Consider the following 22,987-nt stretch of genomic DNA (forward strand, 5'->3'; position numbering starts at 1 on the left):
TGACTGCAAGCAGATTCAAGGTTGAGCCACAGTGGGTTCGTTCTTCCCGTCATTATATCAAGACCCTGTGCCAGTACCGTTGCCCTATAGTAGTGTAGAATATTTGGGACATTGAGGCCTCCGTGTCTAAATGGACGCCACAGTGACTGCGAGGATACTCTTGGGGGCTTTTTTTTTCCAGATATGGGCATTGATGACAGTTTGAAAGCGTTTGAGAAGTGCATTAGGAAGAGCAATTGGGAGAGTCCTGAAAAGATACAATATATGGGGTAAAATCATCACCTTGATAGAATTGATTTTTCCGAACCAAGAAATGTGAAGTTTGTCCCAGGAGCTCATCTGTGTATCTAGTGTAGACAGAACCACTTCATGGTTTTCTTTAATGATATGTGCTCTCGATTTGGTAATTTTAACGCCTAAATAAGAGAGTGAGGAGTGTCTCCAATCAAAAAGATATCTACTTTTTAAGTCATCTACTATTTGTACTGGTAGGTTAATTGGAAGAATTTGGGTCTTGGTAATGTTATTTTTGTAATAGGACACATATCCATAGGATTGTAAGATCTCAAGTAAGCGTGGTAACGTGTCAGTAGGATTGGTAAGAAACATTATAATGTCATCGGCAAATAATGCGATTTTCTTTTCTCCTGCCGGAGTGAGGAGACCGGGAATTGCCGTGTCTGATTTTATACGTCTCACCAGGGGTTCTAAACATAGTATAAAGATCAGGGGTGACAGAGGACACCCCTGTCTAGTTCCATTTGTGATGCGGAAACTCCTAGATGTGAAACCAGTATTAAAGACTTTGGCTGAGGGGGAGGAGTAGAGGGCTAGTACTGTTTTTATGAAGGTATGTGACAGACCAAAAGCAGATAAAGTCGCCGCCATGTAATCCCAATTTAGACGATCAAACGCCTTTTCGGCGTCTAAGGCTATAAGAACTCCACTATTGTTATGACTGTTAGCCCAATCCACTAAGTCCATACAATATCTCGTATTGTCTCCCACTTGTTTTCCTGGGACGAACCCCGCTTGCTCCTCTGAAACTAGGTCGGTTAAAATAGGTTTAAGTCTGTTCGCTAACAACTTTGCAAACAATTTCACATCTGCATTAAGCAGGGAGATGGGTCTTAGATTGCTGCAAATTGTAGGGGGTTTATTGGGCTTGGGTAACGTTATAATGTAGGCCTCCAACATTTCCTGTGGGAATGAACCCAAATCTTTGATTGCGTTAAATAGTTTAGTTATGTGAGGGATAAGTTGAGTTGCTAATTTGAGATAGTAATAATTCGAAAGCCCGTCAGGGCCCGGGGCTTTGTGCTTTGGAAGAGCTTTAATAGCCTGAGCAACTTCCTCCTCTGTGAACTGGGCATCCGACACATCATTTTGTCGCTGCGTGACTTGTGGTAGCCTAATATGTGATAGGTAATCAGAGATTTCTGATATATCGGGGGTAAGAGTGTTTGTGTCGTTCGTAAGGTTATATAGCTCTTCGTAATAGAGAGCCAGTTCATCCACTATGTTGTTGGGGTTATATATTCTAATGTTGTCCTTGGATGTAATATAAGGTATTTTGGTTTGTAGATATTTAGATTTTAGTTGGTTAGCTAATATCCTGCCAGCTTTGTTACCCATATGGTAAAATTTTTGTTTAGTTGTCAACATTTGTTTGGTGTACAGTTGAGTTTGGATTTCATGAATTTTGTGTTGTATTTTAGCGATTTGTTTTGCCAGTATTTTGGAGGGGGACTTTTTGTTGGATTGTTCTAGTGAAGCTAATTCTTGTCGTAATGCTATGTCTTTGGTTTGGAAGCTCCTTTTACGAAAAGAACCCATTTTAATAAATTCGCCTCTAACTACCGCTTTGTGGGCTAGCCATTGGGTTTCAGTGGTTGTATCATCGGTATTATTGAGGGTGAAATACTGGGATAGTATAGAGGCAATCTTATGCTGGTTTGTTGGTTCATCTAAGAGGGATTCATTCAACCTCCATTTCCCTCGACCCTTTGTAGGGTACGGTACTGTTAACGTAACTATAATTGGAGCATGGTCCGACCATGTTCTTTGGCCTATCGTTTGGTCTATGAGGTGAGGGAGGGTGGACTTATCAATGAGGTGCATATCAATTCGCGAGTAAGTGAGATGTACCTGCGAAAAATATGTAAAATCGTGTGAAGAGGGAAAAAGGCTTCTCCAAGTGTCATAAATGTCTTGGGAATGCAAGAGGTTGGAGAAAAGTTTAGCAGTATGGGTGCTTTGTTTATTGGGCAGTTTATTGCCCGTGCGTCTTGTGTCAATGGATGGGTCAAGGGTGCAGTTGCAATCACCGCATATAATAACATGACCCTGTTTCATACGTGCAATCCTTTTAATTGTTTTGTTGAGGAAGGAAAATTGTGTTTCATTGGGGGCATATATTGATGCAACAGTTAGCATTATACCATTCAAGTCTCCCACCAATACGAGTACTCTACCCGAGGCATCTACAAATTTCTTACGTAGTGTAAACACCCAATCTTTGTGGAAAATTACCGCCACACCCTTAGATTTATTCGGGGCATTTGCATAGTAGGCAGTAGGGTATAGTGCGGAGCGAATTTGAGGAGGGTTCTTTGTATTAAAATGTGTTTCTTGAACACAAACTATTGCTGCAGCAGCGTCATTCATGGTTTTAAACAATTGTCGCCTTTTGAAGGGGCTATTCAGGCCCCTAGCATTGATTGACATAATTTTCATTACGTGTTGTGACATGGGTGTAGAATAATGAGGGCTGAAATTAGATGAGTAGCTAGACGTACCGACATTTGATCATGTTTGGCCTCTAAGTACCTGATGAAGTACGAAAATCACTATGTTAATACATATAGCAATAAGGCGAAAACACCTCACATGCAACTTGTCCTGTTTAGGGGTTTTGTCCGGACTTACAGAAAGGGAAGGTAAGAAGGTGTGAGAAAGGAAAAAGGAAACATAAAACCAAACATATTTACACACCTCTTCCTGAAAAGGAAGATATACAAAAGTCATCCTTGGAAGGGATGGAATAGCGACTCCAAGGGTGAATGGGGGAGGCTATGAACTCCTCCCGACCTGAAATGGTTCAATAGTGGTATCACACGTGAAAACGAAAAATGAAGGGACTATAAAAGATAGGTAATAAATACAAATAATAACAATCTTTGCGCCATATAGGGCTTGCCTTCATTCTGTGACCCACGGAGGCATGGTGGTGGTGTATGAACACAATATTAAGACAAAAAAACATGTATTTACGTATATAATGCCCAATTGTCATGTGGGACCTACATAAGGCTAATAGACCATCGGTCAACTTATAGTTACACAGGGGATACAGTAGCAGTTTACCGGTAGCTATATCAGTAGTATTAGTCTCCCCGTGGACAACAAAAACCTTAATTAAAGCATCTACGGCCTTTACCCAGAAGGCCCAGTGAATTACAGGGCCAATAGAGGGGAATCGACCTGTCGACGGGCATGTCAACGCATATAAACAAAACACAGCGTGTGATCGGTCGAAGTCGACTGTGTAATAAAACACGGCTGGTTATATTTACACTCATAACTCGATAAGCATATATTAAGGAACCAACCTTAGACCATGTCACAAAGAGAATTAACTCAAGAAGCGGCCATTGTTTAAATGGCTTTCCTAGGCGTGTAATGTATAACGCTAAGCGTATGACATGCTATGCAGTGCACCTTATGTAAACTACGAGATCAACATATAACGTTAGCCGTCAGGATAATAATCAAGAAGCATTAAATCTGAAACTATCTAAACACATTCGGGTTACTGTACTCTGAGCTAGGCCTGGGCGTGCGTGATGTAGGACTGTTTGGCAAGCCAATTATATATACAAAACCCAGCGTAGGATACAGTTTAGTAGCCTGCCAACACAGAAACAAACTGTTTGAAGTCAGGATATGCCAAGTTACGCAGCAAGATCCGTTAAACAGTGTTAAAGTAGAATAACCTACCGGGTCTTATATTAAAGTATCCATGCACGCTTACAAGATCCCTGTGGAAATTAGATATAAGGAGATGACATGCGGACATAAAGGTCAATGGAGGTATGGCTAGACAAATTTTGGGGAAGGGGACATCATAATAGCTGAACAAGAAAACTTCTAAAGAAGTTAGCATCGAATAAGGTACCTGTAACTGAAAGATAGGCACTACAAGTGTAACTGAAAAACCCGTAACAAAGTCACTTCAAAGTTCATGGCTTCTTGGGTGAAGCTTTAGCCATATGCCAATCTGCTTGGATTCGTCTTGGAGAGGTGTTGCCAGCAATATTATGGGGGGGGTGACTGGGATTCCATAATCCCCATGTTGTAAGTGCTTTCATCCCGTCCGCCGGATCGTTGATAACATGGTGTTTACCTTGTCTCCAAATTAACAGTTTAGTAGGGTAGCCCCATCTGTACACTACATTGTGGTTACGCAGCGTTTTCGTTATCGTAACAAATTCTTTTCGTCTCGCCATTGTCGCGGCCGACAGGTCAGCGAATAGGGCAATGCTTTGGTGAGTTCGGGAAGCGTTTGCAGTTCCCTCGCCGCTGACAGGAGCGCGTCTTTATGGGCATAGTAATGAAATTTTACTATCACATCCTTAGGGACTTCATTGGAGAGGCGAGCAGGCCTCGGAAGCCTGTGCATCCGATCAAATGCCCACGCTGAGTCCGGTAAATCCGGGACAAGTGATTTGCAGATGGATAAAATTTGGGCAGGGAGAGCATCGTGGGAGACATCATCAGGTATGCCTCTGAACCTCACGTTCTGCCTCCTCGACCTATCCTCAACGTCCGCCAGTTTAACTTTGAGCATCTCGTTCTCTTCTGAATGTTTCTGCAACTTATCCACTACCTCATTATGTGCCACGCAGAGTTCCTCAGTTTTATTTTCGAGATGATCCGTTCTGTCCCCTATATCCGATATTTCTCTTTTTAGATCGCTGTTTATACGTTGAAAGTCCGCTGTTAATGTTGCACGAAGTTCCTGCAGCATTCTATGGAGGCAACGTTCAGTCACCGGAGAATTGGTGTAAGCGGTCGAGATTGCCTCGTGGTCAGACGCTACAGAGGCTTCGTCGCCATCTTGTTTTTCTCGCCGGCGTTCCGTTCTCTTTAATTTCGCCGATTCCGAGATTTTCAATTGTTTAGAAGATGGCATTTTGGATGCCACTATCCACATGCACCAGCCGGTGGAGTAAGATACTCAATTCGTGTCAGATAAGTCGCTTTCAGTCGCGTTCAGGTCGGGCTGGATGCGGAGCTCCTAAGCCATGCGACCGCTCTCACCGGAAGCTGGACACGCCCCCTTAATATTTATTTTTACTTTTATTTTTATATTTTTATTTTTATTATCATGATTATTGTTATTTTTATTATTCTATTTTTACATTTATTTTAACTTTTTTATTTATTTTTTTGTGCCTCAGCATACTCAGTGTTGTAAACTGTATATAGCATCCATATGCTGTTAAAGCATAGGGCTCGATTTTGTATTGATAAATATTAATGTTTTATGTAATTATTTACATGACAATGTTTATTTTTTAACGATTGGTGGATTTCCATTGTTATAGTATGCATTAAGTATGATGTATATTCCTAGTATCTATACATAGTTGGTCCCTATACCTATCTGCCACTTTATTTATTCACTAGTGTAATAGACTGTTTCACTGTCCACTTTGCTTTTGCTTTACTATTTAAAGCACTTTTTCACCCCATAGTAGCTCCTAGGTAGGTGTGACTTATTTAGGCATGACTTTGCCTATTTTCCATGAATACCATGGATCTTCTGTCTTGTTGTTCCTCCATCACCAACTTTCGTTCACTTTCTATCACAGATATGATTATATGTGATAAAAATATTGGGCTGCACTCACAGTCTTTTTAGTAGAGTTTTTCTTTATTCCAACATATAGATGTAGATCAATGTTTCAGTGCTCTTAGAGACTTTCTTCAGGATCAAATAACAAATCAGGCTTTTAGGGTCGGTGCTTCGCTTACTGACATTTTGCGGTCCGCGGACTTGGCTAGAGACTGTGTCTTTTATTTCTGTCAGATTTTTCATGCTTGTTTTGCTTTTCTTCCACAGCTTTAAAAGTGCAAAATATAAAGCCTCCTGTCATGTTATAACATTGTAGATTATGCCAACATAGTGTACCTATAATCTTAAATTTTATAAAGGACAGAAGGTGAATATTTCCCCACTCTTTTTTCTCCCCTTCCTATTCACGTGGTTCATCGTTTTTACTTCGATAAGGATTTGAGCATGTTGTAGGTGTGTTTATTTTTATATTATGTGATTTGAATTACTATAACATATATTGAGATTTTCAATTATTTGACTTAAGTTGACATTTTAGATAAATTTTGAATTTATATGTATGTATATATGACAAAAAGTTCATTTCCAAGTACCTTTCATGTATTTTTGTTTATTTTAAGTTTAATTCACCTACATTGATTAATGCATGGAATCGTCTACACACTCTACGGAAACCCTTCATTCGGGATTTGGATCGTTTACAGTCTCAATCTTCACTGTTGTCATTATTGTTGTAGTTTATTATATTATAAAGAAGTTAAATCTCATTAAACAAAGAGGAGGAGCTAAGGTGGGAAGGAACTTTTATACCCTGTTGCAATATGTTTTTTCATTTGATTAAATTTTATTGTTAAATCTGTGATGCTGGAGTTTAGTAAAGATAGTTTAATGCCTCCTGTCCTTCATAAAAATTAAGATTATAGGTACACTTAATTAGCATAATCTCTTTTTTTACTGACTTTACGCTTTACTTTTTAATTCTCACATCTACTGTTTTCCATCTTTCATTGAATTCCTGTCCCATGCTCTTCCAGTCTTTTTCATCACTCCTTAACTCAACCATGCTCTCTGTGATTCTTTTCTCCCTCTATGTCCTTGCTTCCTCAATGTTCTCCATACCCTAATTTATTTCAATACCATTTCATGTGGGTGTGATTATACTCATATGCAAATGATAGAGGTTCCATCTGTAACGGTACAATTAAACAACCTTGCATTGCAATCTGACCAAATACTTACTGAAAGCCAAGCTACAACGTTTTTGTCCATACCCAGTATTCTCATACATTCTATTTTCAACTTAATTTTAGATTTCATTTATTTAGAGTTTAATTTTTTTCTCATTTTCAATTAAAGTTGAAACGTGGGTTGAAATTATATGGTATAAATGACACCTGTGAAACAACACAGTTATATTCCACTATATTACCTTAAGATCAAGGAAGAAGCTGTGACACTTAAGCCTGAAAATTTTAACTAGTTTCTGTCTCATATTTTCTCCAGCTGAAGTACTGTGACAAAAAATCAGACTTGAACGAATGGATGTACAGGCATAACTACAAAGACATAACAAATTATATTATTATTAATATCGATACAGACAACTGGACAATATTGGCATGCTTCAGTAGTTGGATAATTTAAAGTGTCTAACATGCTATAATCCTAGAAGTAACATTACTCAGGACTTCAGTTGGGGTGACAGTTAAAATCAAACATGTATTTTATTTGCGTGGCACTAGATATAGGAGTAACATGTCTGTGTATCTGCCTCTTGGGAGCAATTTGGAAGCAAGATGGCATAACAGCTGTTCATAGGTTTTTATTTTTGTTTCAGAAATGTATATTATCAATATCTGAGCACTCAATTGGATGATCCAAAGCAGATGTTACCAATACACTTTTGCACAAAGCAGACTTACATGTTGATTTAAAGCCATAAAAAAGGGGCACAATGCGTAATAGTCAAAAGTCATAAACATATTCATAATATTTACTGCACCCCTGCTAACTTATGAGCATAGCTAATCACAGATGTTTTTCATAGCAGAGTTTGCAGTGCAGTAGTAAACATAGCAGCAATTTAGAATTTCAAACTGCAAACATGTTTTGCCTTTTTGTTTAGATAATGCTACAAGTCTGAAAATGTGGTGGGGTGAAAAAAAATATGTACATACTGTGACAAAAGTACCTTGTCCTGGAAACAGGGTTTTACACACAGTCTTTTCAAGCTTTAGAGACACTTCTCACGCTGGATAAGGTAAAATGACTTGGTCTTTTTTTGTGGCTCCAAAATACAATAAGGTACATCAGAGTATAACAAAATAAAGCAAAACAAAATATTTGCTCTTCTAAGCACTAACCTAACAATATTGTAAACTGACTGGGTTGGATGGCTTGTCCATTTATGAACAGATATACCCACCTATATCAGCTTCCTGGCTCATTTTATTTTAGCTGCTCCTTTCATACCTCAGAGAAAGCAAAACAAACATCAGATCTCCTTCTTGGCAGGGTAGCACTTAACCCCTTAAGGATGGCAGGCGTTTTATGCCATCCTTAAGGGGCTGGCTCTAAACGCTTTTGGGCGGCATAGAACACCCTCACCGTTTTCACCGTTCTTGCCGCACAATCCAGAACTGCAACATCTGTGTGTGTGTGACTCCCCCCCCTGTGCAGACCCCCTGCCCCCCCCTGCCCCCCCCCCCCCCCACACACACACACACAGATCGTGGTCTGGGGGCATGACTGGTAGCCAGCTGATCACTTTTACAATGTTTCAGCCAATGATTTTAAATCACTGGCTGACACTTTGTCTCACTTTTTTTTTTTACTTTAACCCCTTCACGACGGGTGACGGACGAGGTCCGTCATCCAGGGGATACCCTTAACGACGGATGACGGACCTCGTCCGTCACGCGGTAAAATTAACCCCAGATCGCCGCAATCGCGGCGATCGTGGGGTTAATGGTGCTCCGGTCTGCCTCTGTATTAGAGGCAGACCGGGAGCACCGGATCGGGCTGTCCCAGTACATGTGCCCGCTCTGACAGCATGCCAGAGCGGGCACATGTGCTCTGTATACTTACCTTCCGCCTCCCTGCACTTCCGGGTTCAGTGTGAAGTGCAGGGAGACGGATCAGTGCTGATCCTGCCCCCTGGTGGAAAAAAAAATAAAGTTTATTTAAAATCCCACCCCCCTTTAACCCCCCTTTACCATTTTAATAAAAAATTAACCCCTTCCCTGCCAATTGATCACTGACTACAGTGATCAATTGGCAGGGATTACATTTTAATATGATCTGATTTTTTTTTTATCCCCTGAGGGTTAATTCTTTTTTTTTTTTAACCCTCAGGGGGTTAAATTTAAAAATTTAAATATTGTATAAATTTAAATATTGTATAATTAAATATTTTGCTAGCTGGGGTGGGTGGGAGTTATGGGAAAATGGGGAATTTACTGTTAGTGCTGCTTACTGCTAGTTAGGGGTTAACGGTAAAAGAAAAAGCTTAGAAAAATGTTAAATCTGTAAAAAAAAGTTTTACGAAAGTTTAGGAAACTTTAAAAAAATGAATAAGCAAAACAAAAGTTTAAAAAATAGTTTTAAAAAGTAAAAAAGTTTTAAAAAGTTAAAAAATTAATTTAATAACGCTCATTACCACTACACCTGGTACAAGCTAGCGGAAAAATGATCCCACGCTAAGGTTCAAAATATGCCTTTTGAAATACCCTGGGATGTCTTCTTTAAGAAATGGTATGGCTTTATGGGGTATTTGGATTATATAGCCTGGTAAAATACTCTAAAATGGGACATGGGCACAGCGTAAAAATTTTAAGTTTGAAAAAAAATGGAATGGCTGTGTCCCAAATGTGCCCCTCCGATGTCCACATATACCTGGCAAAGGTACATACGGGGGTATTTTTGTACTCAGCCGACATAGCTGAGCAACATATAAAGTATTATAGAGTGGTGGTACACATAAGGTTTGCAAAATATACTGTGCAAACTCACGTTGTGTGTCAAAAAGGCAGAAAAAACGCTTATTACCACTACACCTGGTACAAGCTAGCGGAAAAATGATCCCACACTAAGGTTCAAAATATGCCTTTTGAAATACCCTGGGATGTCTTCTTTAAGAAATGGTATGCCTTTGTGGGGTAGTTTGAATTATATAGCCTGGTAAAATACTCTAAAATGGGACATGGGCACCGCGTAAAAATTTAAAGTTTGAAAAAAACTGGAATGACTATGTCCCAAATGTGCCCCTCTGATGTCCACATATACCTGGCAAAGGTACATACGGGGGTATTTTTATACTCAGCTGACATAGCTGAGCAACATATGAAGTATTATACAGTCGTAGCACACATAAGGTTTGCAAAATATACTGTGCAAACTCACTTTGTGTGTCAAAAAGGCAGAAAAAACGCTTATTACCACTACACCTGGTACAAGCTAGCGGAAAAATTATCCCACGCTAAGGTTCAAAATATGCCTTTTGAAATACCCTGGGGTGTCTACTTTAAGAAATGGTAGGCCTTTGTGGGGTAGTTTGAATTTAAAACTTACGAAGATGCTTGGAAATTGCACATAGGCCCAGCGTCAAAATTCAAAGTTCTGTAAAAACTGATATGGCTTGGTCTCCAATATGCCACTGTAGCTTCACAAAATAGTGCCAAAGACATTCATTGGGGATGTCTTTTTACTCAGAAGACTTAGCTGAGCATAATTTGGAGGTTTTGAACTTAGTGGCACATATGAAATATACAAAATGGCCAGCAAAAATGCAATCCGTATGTCAAAAAATGCACAAAATTATTTTTTACCACATACTTTGGCATATATTGGTGAAAAAATGGGGGCATGCTAAGGCACAATATGCACCTTATGATATACCCTGGAGTGTCTACTTTTACAAATGGTAGGCCTTTGTGGTTTTTTTTTGAACATTCAAACTGTTATAATACCCCAAATGGAAGCATAGGCTCATTAAATCTGTCTCTCAAAATTCTACTGTGAATACTGAAAAGGACAGGTCTCCTGTATGGCACTGTAGCTTCACGAAATAGTGCCATAGACATACAATGGGGGTGTCCTTTTACTCAGAAGACTTAGCTGAGCATAATTTGGGGGGGTTTGAACTTAGTGGCACATATGAAATATACAAAATGCCCAGCAAAAATGCAATCCGTATGTAAAAAATACACACAATTATTTTTTACCACATACTTTGGCATGTAATGGTAAAAAAATGGGGGCATGTTAAGGCACAATATGCACCTTATGAGATACCCTGGAGTGTCTACTTTTACAAATGGTAGGCCTTTGTGGGGGTTTTTGAACAGTCAAACTGTTATAATACCCCAAATGGAAGCATAGGCTCATTAAATCCGTCTCTCAAAATTCTACTGTGAATACTGAAAAGGACAGGTCTCCTGTATGGCACTGTAGCTTCACGAAATAGTGCCATAGACATACAATGGGGGTGTCCTTTTACTCAGAAGACTTAGCTGAGCATAATTTGGGGGGTTTGAACTTAGTGGCACATATGAAATATACAAAATGCCCAGCAAAAATGCAATCCGTATGTAAAAAATGCACAAAATTATTTTTTACCACATACTTTGGCATGTAATGGTAAAAAATGGGGGCATGTTAAGGCACAATATGCACCTTATGAGATACCCTGGAGTGTCTACTTTTACAAATGGTAGGCCTTTGTGGGGGTTTTTGAACAGTCAAACTGTTATAATACCCCAAATGGAAGCATAGGCTCATTAAATCCGTCTCTCAAAATTCTACTGTGAATACTGAAAAGGACAAATCTCCTATATGGCACTGTAGCTTCACGAAATAGTGCCAAAGACATACAATGGGGGTACCGTTGTACTCAGCAGAAGTAACTGAACACATAATAAAACTTTGTACAGGAATAGCACACACCAACTTTACAAAATACACATGAGAAGTTCTTTGTTATACGTTTGTGTGCGAAAACCCCCCAAAAACACAATTTTACTCCAATATTTAGCAGAGGTTGGCGGTAAAATGGCTACGTAGAAAGTGTCAAAACAACCTTAGGTAAATAGCCTGTGATGTCTACTTTATATAAATATATACTTTTGTGTGGCAATTTTGTTTTATTTTATGGCTATTAGGCTTACAAGACAAACATACCAAATTCTAAAATCGCTCCACATTAAAATTTTATTTTACTCCTTGTGCTTTGTGACCTGTAACTACCAAAAAAAACTTAAAATCCCAGACACATTATATATTCTGTAAATCAGAACAAATAAATGAATTTATTTTTAATTACTTTCCTTAACCTGCACTAATTATGCACACATTATGATTGCAAAAACTGTAAAAAAAAAAACAATGTTTTTCTTTTTTTTGCATTTTTCTGTATTTTTTTATAATAAGTAAGCATTTATATATATATATATATATATATATATATATATATATATATATATATATATATATGTTATATCAAATTAAAGCCATTTCTGTCCTTTAAAAAAACAGTATATAATATGTGTTGGTGCAATAAATGAGAGAGATGCAAATTGCAGTTGAACGCAAACAACAAGAAAATGCAAAAATTGCTTGTGTCATTAAGCGTAAGTCAAGCTTCTGAAGCTCTGTCCTTAAGGGGTTAAAAAAGGTTTAAAACTTTTTCTTTTTTTTTTTTTTTCACAGGAGCTGGTATTACCAACGATCTCTGCCTCTCTCTCTCAGTTAGAAGTGAGGTGAGGAGAGGGGCAGAGATCGTTGGTAATACCAGCTCCTGTGAAAAAAAAAAAAAAAAATGACAACTTTTTTTCAAAGTAAAAAAAAAAAGTGATACATTTTTAACCCTTTCAGTGTTGATCACAGCATTAACACTGTGATCAGCCTGCTTACCGTATATACTCGAGTATAAGCCGACCCGAATATAAGCCGAGGCCCCTAATTTTACCCTCAAAAACTGGGCAAACTTATTAACTCGAGTATAAGACTAGGGTGGGAAATGCAGCAGCTACTGGTAAATTTCTAAATAAAATTAGATCCTAAAAAATTATATTAATTGAATATTTATTTACAGTGTGTGTATGAATGCAGTGTGTGTGTATGAATGCAGTGTGCGTGTATGAGTGCAGCGTGTGTGTATGAGTGCAGTGTGTGTGTATGAGTGCAGCGTGTGTGTATGAGTGCAGTGTGTGTATGAGTGCAGCGTGTGTGTATGAATGCAGCGTGTGTGTGTGTGTATGCAGCGTGTGTATGAATGCAGTGTGTGTATGAGTGCAGTGTGTGTATGAGTGCAGTGTGTGTGTATGAGTGCAGTGTGTGTGTGTATGTATTAGTGCAGTGTGTGTGTGTGTGTGTGTGTGTGTGTTGCAGAGCCTTGGTGGGGAGCGGGCAATTTTTTTTTATTTAATTATTTTAATTTTTTTATGATTAATTTGTATTATTTTATTTTATTTAATTATTATTTTTTTATATATTTATTTTTATTTTTATTTTTTAATATTTATTATTTTATTTATTTTTCGTCCCCCCTCCCTGCTTTATACATAGCAGGGAGGGGGGTGCTCCTTCCCTGGTGGTCTAGTGGCATTGGCAGTTCAGTGGGGGGGAGGAGGAGGCTGTCAGCAGTGGCGGATCCAGAGCCTGATCTCGGGAGGGGCACTTGTAGATTATTTAAAGAAATAATCCAGACACAATAACCACTACAGCTCAGTGTAGTGGTTATGGTGTCTATAGTGCCAGGACCCCCTCCCAGAGTAAGTAGTCAAACCGTTTAAGAACAGTGTGACAACTTACCTGAAGTCTGCTGGGAAATGGGGCTGTAGTAGTGCATAGGAGCAGTAGTGTGTGTGAGTGGTGCAATGTGTAAGGGGTGCAGCGTGTGTGTGAGGGGGACAGTGTGTGAGCGTGTGTGAGAGCGGCAGTGTATGTCAGGGATGCAGTGTATGTGTGGGACAGTATGTGTGTGTAACAGTTGCAGTGTGTGTGTGTGAGAGTATTGCAGTGTATGTGTGAGTGTGGGCAATGTGTGTATATGGGGCGGCAGTGTGTGTGTATGGGGGCAGTGTGTGTGTATGAGGGGGCAGTATGGGGGGCAGTACAGGTCTATGGGGCTCAGTGTGTGTGCATGAGGGGGCAGTATGGGGGCAGTACAGGTCTATGGGGGTCAGTGTGTGTGTATGGGGGCAGTATGAGGGTCAGTGTGTGTGGGGGGGAGTGTGTGTGTATGGGGGCAGTATGGGTGTATGGGGGCAGTGTGTGTGTATGGGGGGCAGTGTGTGTATGGGGGCAGTGTTTGTGTATGGGGGGCAGTGTTTGTGTATGGGGCAGTATGGGTGTATGGGGGCAGTGTGTGTGTATGGGGGGCAGTATGGGTGTATGGGGGGCAGTGTGTGTGTATGGGGGCAGTGTGTGTGTATGGGGGGCAGTGTGTGTGTATGGGGGCAGTGTGTGTGTGTATGGGGGCAGTATGGGTGTATGGGGCAGTGTGTGTGTATGGGGGCAGTGTGTGTGTGTATGGGGGCAGTATGGGTGTATGGGGGCAGTGTGTGTGTGTATGGGGGCAGTATGGGTGTATGGGGGCAGTGTGTGTGTATGGGGGCAGTGTGTGTGTATGGGGGCAGTGTGTGTGTATGGGGGGCAGTGTGTGTGTATGGGGGCAGTATGGGTGTATGGGCGGCAGTATGGGTGTATGGGGCAGTGTGTGTGTATGGGGGCAGTGTGTGTGTGTATGGGGGGCAGTGTGTGTGTATGGGGGGCAGTGTGTGTATGGGGGGCAGTGTGTGTATGGGGGCAGTGTGTGTATGGGGGGCAGTGTGTGTGTATGGGGGGCAGTGTGTGTATGGGGCAGTGTGTGTATGGGGGGCAGTGTGTGTGTATGGGGGCAGTGTGTGTGTATGGGGGCAGTATGGGTGTATGGGGCAGTGTGTGTATGGGGGCAGTGTGTGTGTATGGGGGCAGTGTGTGTATATGGGGGGCAGTGTGTGTATGGGGGCAGTGTGTGTATGGGGGGCAGTGTGTGTGTATGGGGGCAGTGTGTGTGTATGGGGGCAGTATGGGTGTATGGGGCAGTGTGTGTGTATGGGGGGCAGTGTGTGTGTATTGGGGGCAGTGCGTGTATGGGGGCAGTGTGTGTGTGTATGGGGGCAGTATGGGTGTATGGGGCAGTGTGTGTGTATGGGGGGCAGTGTGTGTGTATGGGGGCAGTGTGTGTATGGGGGGCAGTGTGTGTGTGTATGGGCGGCAGTATGGGTGTATGGGGGGCAGTGTGTGTGTATGGGGGGCAGTGTGTGTGTATGGGGGCAGTGTGTGTGTATGGGGGGCAGTGTGTGTGTATGGGGGGCAGGGTGTGTGTATGGGGGGCAGTATGGGTGTATGGGGGGCAGTATGGTGTAGGGGGGCAGTGTGTGTGTATGGGGGGCAGTGTGTGTGTATGTGGGCAGTGTGTGTGTGTATGGGGGCAGTGTGTGTGTATGGGGGGCAGTGTGTGTATGGGGGCAGTGTGTGTATGGGGGGCAGTATGGGTGTAGGGGGGCAGTGTGTGTGTATGGGGGGCAGTGTGTGTGTGTATGGGGGGCAGTGTGTGTGTATGGGGGCAGTATGGATGTATGAGGGGCAGTATGGGTGTATGGGGGCAGTATGGGTGTATGAGGGGCAGTATGGGTGTATGGGGGCAGTATGGGTGTATGGGGCAGTGTGTGTGTAATGGGGGCAGTGTGTGTGATATAAGGGTATGGGGTCTTTTTTATATATATATTTATTTTTTATTTAAATAAATATTCTATGTCCCCACTCCCTTCTTACCTTTACTGGGGGAGGGGGGACATTTCACTGGTGGTCCGGTGGGCGATTCATTGGTGGTCCCAGTGGGGAGAGTGAACTCTAGCCCACGCTCCCGGGCTAGAGTTCACTCTCGCGAGATTTGGAGCGTTGCCGTGGTAACCGCGGCAACGCTCCAAATCTCGCGAGAGGAGGACCCGGAGGAGCTGCAGCCTGACCTCCGGGTCCTCCCTCTCACTCCCTCCCTCCCCCGCCGGCCGCTAGCACAGTGCCTGCGGACCGGGGAGGGAGATCTGTGATCTCCCCTCCGGTCCGCACGCACATTTCAGGGCTGGCAGGGGAGGGGGAGGGAGAGGGAGAGGGAGACCGTCGGTATTCTCGGGGGGGGGGGGGGGCAATTGCCCCGTTGCCCCCCCCCCCCTGGATCCGCCACTGGCTGTCAGAGAGTTTACTTACCTCTCCTGCAGCTCCTGTCAGCTCTCTCCTCCTTACACTGGGAGCTGACCGAGGTGCTGAACGGACGGTGCGGAGGAGGAGGAAGCTGACAGGAGCTGCAGGAGAGGTAAGTAAACTCTCTGACAGCCCCCACAGCCCCAGTCTGTATTATGGCAATGCAAATTGCCATAATACGGACTATTGACTCGAGTGTAAGCCGAGTTGGGGTTTTTCAGCACAAAAAATGTGATGAAAAACTCGGCTTATACTCGAGTATATACGGTAGGTCTTTTAGTACTCTTGTACTATATTATTATTATTTTTTGGGGGGGTCAAACAGAAAACTTTAAAACAATTTTTTGACCCTTTGTGTCAGTTGCAGCAACCCAAATCTCCCTTAACCCCTTCCCTGCTGCCATCATCACTGTACTGTGCAGTGTATCTGCTGTACAGCACTGTATCAGTGATCACTGTGATCAGAGGGCTCTCTGATCAGGCTGCACATTTTTTAGGGTTATTTTTATTTCAATAAATAAATAAACCCTAAATAAATAATCACTAAACTGTGATCAGTTAATTTATTTTATTTTTCGAGGGATTTTGAGAGTGGATAGGGGTGTTAGGTAGGTAGATAGATAAGTACCCCCTTAGTTTTTTATGAGTTAATTGTCCCCCTTGAATGGCACGTCGCTACTCAGCAGAAGAGGCATATGCCATTCTGGCAGGCAGTGATAGTGACAATCTGCAAGACAGTGCCACTATCACTGCCTCTGACATTGAGTCCTTGAGTGAGACCTCAAGTGATGGTGCCCCAAGAGCACTCACAAGAGGACACTCAGAATGCCCAATGCCAGGCGTAGACTGGGTGCCCCCAAACATGATGGCCCCAGAAATACCTCTGTTCACATTTAGCATCACTGTAACAATGTATGACTGCAAGCCAATTTGTTTTTTTTTAGCTCTTTATGTCGGACGACATATTTGAGCTCATGGCTCCGAAAACACATTTGTTTGCCATGCAGTATCTCTCTGCACATCCGGGGTCCCATTATAGTCACAGGAATATGTGGCGACCCACAGATGTTGCAGAGATGAAGCGGTTTTGGGCTTTAACCCTAGTGATGGGTATAGTAAAAAAGCCCAGTATCAGGTTCTACGAAGCAAGCAACACTACCCCTCTTTTCCCTGAGGTTATGCAGAGGGATCGCTACATGCAACTGCTGCAATTCCTTCATTTTAATGATTATTATTATTATTATTATTATTATTATTAAGTGTTCTTGCATAGCAAGACCACTTAATGTTATCTCACATATATATTATTATTATTATTATTATTATTATTAAGTGTTCTTGCATAGCAAGACCACTTACTGTTATCTCACATATATATTATTATAGCCAAATTTGCCACCCTAACTCCTCCCACAGTTTTTACACTACATAGACAAAAATATACCAAAACGTGCAGATTGTTCCCGATTGGATTGCTATTACTTTGTGGAACGTTTTGCCGAATGGTTCACAGAATATCGTCGTTCTTGTGGTGAAATTTGTCCCATAGAAATGAATGGCAAAGCTAGAGTGGGAGCTGGCAAAAGCAGAAAAATCAGGACATGATTTCTAAACTGCCACCACTCGCTCATTTTCAGGCCCACCTACACAAATCTTATATCAAAACGTTCAGCTACCCCTGCCTGCTGCCACTAAAAATGTCCACAGCTAAGCCATAGTCCTGATAGTTTTCACAATATGACCATTTGTTTGCAACTCACGCCGTCCATTGACATTCATTGAAACTCCACTCTGCAAAGCTCACATTTGAAGGGCAATTTCTAAACTGCAACTGTGCCTCCATTGTTAATATTGCAGAGACATGCTATACATCAAAATGTAGGTCTGGGTCTTGTGATTCTCACAATATAAACCTCTTCACAGAAGGATTTATAGTTTTTAAAAATATGACCGTTTGAAGATGGCAACCGCCAAAATACTCTGACCTGTGCCAGGCTGCAGCAGCAAGTGATGTCATAGACAAAGCCTTTTGTACACCTGCTAGTGTTTTTATAAATGTATGGTTTAATGTAACTGTGCAACAAAGTTGCAATTAAATGTGCTATATAAATGATAACAGTTACTCCGCCCACTCCAGTTGTAGACTACTGGTGGAGGCAAGAACACTTCACACAATTTCCCCAGAAATTGTAGCTTTTCTAGTTATGATTATTGTTTTATTATTTATATAGCACCATCAGATTCCGTAGCGTTGTACAAAGGGTGGACTAACAGACATTTAATTGTAACCAGACAACTTGAGGTACAGGAACAGAGAGGTGGAGGGCCCTGCTCAATGAGCTTACATTCTAGAGGGAGTGGGGTATAGTGACACAAAGGGTAAAAGTAGGGGTATGAAGTAAGATGTTAGAAAAGTATTCACTGAGAGCTTAATAGGTAATTTTTGACAGTTGCAGGAGAGGAGTCATGGAGGGTGGGGGATGAAACCCTGCAAACAGTTTTAATTGGTATGCTTTCTTGAAGAAGTGAGTTTTCAAAGATTTTTTGAATGAGTGGAGACTGGGTGAAATTCTTACGGAGGAGGGAAGGGAGTTCCACAGAAGAGATGCAGCCCTGGAAAAGTCTTGGAGGCGAGCATTAGAGGTGGGAGTACGGGCAAAGGATAGACGTAGGTCTTTGGCAGAGCGTAGGGGCCTTGACGGGTCATACTTGTGTATTAGGGAGGATAGGTAGGTTGGAGCAGCATTATGTAGGGACTTGTAAGCAAGCAACAGAATTTTAAATTGAGCCCTATATCTAACAGGGAGCCAATGCAGGGACTGACAGAGCGGGGAGGCGTGGGATGTGCGAGTGGACAGGAAAATGAGCCTTGCCACTGCCTTCACTATAGATTGCAACAGTGCAATCTGGGAACATGTAAGACCACTGAGAATAGTATTGCAGAAGTCCAGGAGAAAGAGAACAAGAGCATGGACCAGCACCTTAGCCGCATCCGGGGTTAAATAGGGGCGAATGCGCGGTATGTAAGAAGCTGTTGATGATCAACAGTGTCAAAGGCAGCAGAAAGATCAAGGAGTATTAGGATAGAGTAATGGCCACGAGATTTAGCAGCAATTAAATCGTTGGATACTTTGGTCACAGCCGTTTCAACAGAATGACCAGCGCAGAATCCAGACTTAACGGGGTCAAGCAGAGAGTTGGTTTCAAGAAAGTAAGTCAATCTGGTGTACACAACTCTCTTGAGAATCTTGTAGGCAAATGGCAGTAGCGAGATAGGGCGGCAGTTGGGGTCAAGACTGGGCTTTTTCAGAATTGGGGTTACAGTTGCATGTTTGAAGGGTGAGGGAAATGTGCCAGAGGAAAGTGAGAGATTGAAAATTTTAGTGAGTCGGAGAGCAGGAGAGGGAGACATAGTGCGGATGAGATATGAGGGAATAGGATCGAGGGAACAGGTGGTGGGGCAGGAGGACTGGAGCAGAGAAGAAACCTCTTCTGCTGTAGCAGGTGCGAATGAGTGTAGAGTGGTGGAGGGAGTGGGGTTGGGTCACTGTGTCCCTCTAGAAAAACCCACTGTTTGACAGGCTCTATAAAATTTGGCCTTTTATCTAACTCCAGACAGACACATTTTCTGAAAATTATGACCTGACAAAAATATTTAAATTGACTAATCCCTAATGAAATTCAAAGGTCAACTGCTAAACAATATATACCATCTAAGCGGTCCCAATATGGCTTTACATGTTCTGAATTATGCAAATCCTCAACTGGTTACACATGGGCGTTTCGCATTTACCAGGGAAAGGATAGCCATCTTGCCCCACCAGGATGCCCTGATTCTGTGGGTATAAGTGGCAAGATTGTTTGGGATCTAATCCGTCCCTTGTTAAATAAGGGATACAGGCTATGGGTTGACAATTACTATACCAGTATAGAATTATTTAAACATTTATATTGCTTTGAAACCCTAGCCTGTGGCACAGTGAGGAAGAATCACAGAGGTTCCCCCGAAACCATGGCAAGAGGCAGAAGTAGAGGTTCCTCTTCAGCTCTCCACCAGGATGAGTTGCTTGCCCTTCACTTCACAGATGGGAAGGATGTATACATGCTGTCTACAATGCACGACAAAAGTACAGTGCCAGTGTCTGTGAGAGGTAGCACTGAGCATCTGGAAAAGCCAAAGTGCATTGTAGACTACAGCACGTTTATGGGGGCAGTAGACTTGGCTGACCAATGCATACAGCCCTATCTGGTGAACCGAAAAACTAGGACCTGATACGAGAAAATTGCAATCTACATGAGCCAGATTGCAATTTTCAATGCCTATGTCCTCTATAAAAAAAATTAGGTCATAGGTAATCCCTGCCATTTCCTTGAATTCATGTTAAGCCTTTTATCCCATATGTTATTTACACAGCCCCCCAATCCCACTTTGGAATCAGGAGATCTCCAAACACTTCCCTTCCCGAATCCCACCGACCCTAGTAAAAAAAGCTCCCCAAAGAAAGTGCTGTGTTTGCTGCTAGAAAGGAGTCCGAAAGGACTCCAGTTATCATTGCCCAACCTGCCTATCTCTATCCACCCTCTGCATAACAGACTGTTTCAAAGTCAACCATACAGAGTTGAACTACTAAATCACTCTGTATGGACTTTGACAGTTTGTTTGCTTGATTTCCCAGGATTTCTGACCTTGGCTTGTTCTGACTACGCTTTTTTAGCTGCCTGTACCGGCCTATTGGCTTCTTTTACTGACTACTCTTACTTTTGGATTCCCCTGACCTTAGCCAGTCCCTGTTTACGCTAGCCATTCTAAAGTGGCTACACCAAACAACTCAAAGTACTACATTTGTAGTACTTGAAATGTCACTTCCTCCAAAAAAGAAACTTTAATCACAGGGTTAATGTTGTGATTAGCACTGAAAGGGTTAATATAATCACTATTTTATTTTTTTTTTTTAACTTCTTAAACTTTTCACACAGTAACTCTCTGTGTGAGATCAACGATCTCACTGTGTCTCTCAGCCTTCACATTAAAGTATGTGGGGGTGCTGTTCTATTCCAGTGATATAATAAAAACCTGGAAAAATGGTACATGTGGATACTGTTACATTCAGAAGACAGTGTTAAACCAAAATACTGAGGTTTTATTGCACTAATTAATATCAGGATTATGACATTTTCTGTGAAAATGCAATTTGTGTGTGTAAAAAGATAAAAATAAAAGTAAACATCTCTACATGGGCCCTGCATTTCTTTTAAAATGACTAGACCAAACATCTCAAATTATGCCATTTGGAATTCTTTGGTTTGCGTACTTTTGAAAATGGTATGCCATAACGGTGGACATGTTATTACCGAGGCTGTCATACTCTCTGAAAAGCCACATAGGCCCAGAAAATCACTTTGTCAAACTTACAAGCTGAAAGTGCATCTAATATATTTTGTCCTGTGACTTATCGAAAAAATCTGAAATAATGGTACAGGGGATACTATTATATTCATGAAACAATGTGTAATCAAAATACTGAGGCTCTTTTGCAACAACTAAGATCAGGATTAGGACATGTAAAGTAAAGTAAAGATACTCTTATCCCCCCAATAACAACAGACAACAAATATTGGATGAAACAGGCCACAGCATTTATTAAACTTACAACTGTAGGACTCATCCAAACTTTATTATTTTTCCTTTAATTCAAATATAAACATAACACATACATATATATGTATATATATATACCATATATACTCGAGTATAAGCTGACCTGAATATAAGCCAAGCCCCTAATTTTACTCCAAAAAACTGGGAAAACGTATTGACTCGAGTATAAGACTAGGGTGGGAAATGCAGCAGCTACTGGTAAATGTCTAAATAAAATTAGATCCTAAAAAAAAAAAAATATATATTAATTGAATATTTATTTACAGTGTGTGTATATAATGAATGCAGTGTGTGTATGAATGCAGTGTGTGTGTATGAGTGCAGTGTGTGTGTATGAATGCAGTGTGTGTGTATGAGTGCAGTGTGTGTGTATGAGTGCAGTGTGTGTATATGAGTGCAGTGTGTGTATATGAGTGCAGTGTGTGTGTATGAGTGCAGTGTGTGTGTGTATGAGTGCAGTGTGTATGTATGAGTGCACTGTGTGTATATGAGTGCAGTGTGTGTGTGTATTAGTGCAGTGTGTATGTGTTGCAGAGCCTTGGTGGGGGTGGGCATTTTTATTATTATTTTTTAATTATTATTTTAATAAAAACATTTTGTTATATTATTTTTATTTTCTTATAATTTTTAAAATATTATTATTATTTTATTATTTATATATATATTTTTTTTCGTCCCCCCTCCCTGCTTGATACATGGCAGGGAGGGGGGCTCTCACTCCCTGGTGGTCCAGTGGCATTGGCAGTTCAGTGGAGGGGGGCTGACAGAGAGTGCTTACCTCTCCTGCAGCTCCTGTCAGCTCCCTTCTCCTCCGCGCCCGTCCGGTCAGCTCTCTCTGCAAGTCCCAGTGTAAGTCTCTTGTAAGCTGCACTATGACCCCGCGGCTCTCGCAAGATTTACACTGGGACTTGCAGAGGGAGCTGACCGGACCGGCGCAGAGGAGAAGGGAGCTGACAGGAGCTGCAGGAGAGGTAAGTAAGAGCTCACTGCCAGCCCCCTCCTACACAGCCCCCAGTCTGTATTATGGCAATGTAAATTGCCATAATACAGACAGTGACTCGAGTATAAGTCGAGTTGGGGTTTTTCTCGAGTATTTATGGTATATATATACCATAATTGACATATAAAATAAAACACTTATTGCCCTACAGCCTCCAACTTAAATAACCGTCCTTGCCAACGAACTTAACCAGGTGCCTATGCACCAAAAACTTTACCCACTGGTG

At 41.6% G+C, this 22,987-nt stretch overlaps 1 protein-coding gene across 1 annotated transcript in view; it reads right to left on the minus strand.

Annotated features, from left to right (window-relative positions):
- The window catches only part of LOC134609422 (telomerase reverse transcriptase-like), a 741,267-nt gene that overhangs the window by 319,750 nt on the left and 398,530 nt on the right, over positions 1–22,987 (minus strand). The window contains exon 7 of the mRNA XM_063453098.1: positions 7,290–7,416. Within this exon, the coding sequence (XP_063309168.1) occupies positions 7,290–7,416 (127 nt within the window). The remainder of the gene's footprint in view (positions 1–7,289; positions 7,417–22,987) is intronic.

The sequence above is a fragment of the Pelobates fuscus genome, chromosome 4, assembly GCF_036172605.1.
Source record: "Pelobates fuscus isolate aPelFus1 chromosome 4, aPelFus1.pri, whole genome shotgun sequence".
Taxonomy (NCBI): Eukaryota; Metazoa; Chordata; class Amphibia; order Anura; family Pelobatidae; genus Pelobates; species Pelobates fuscus.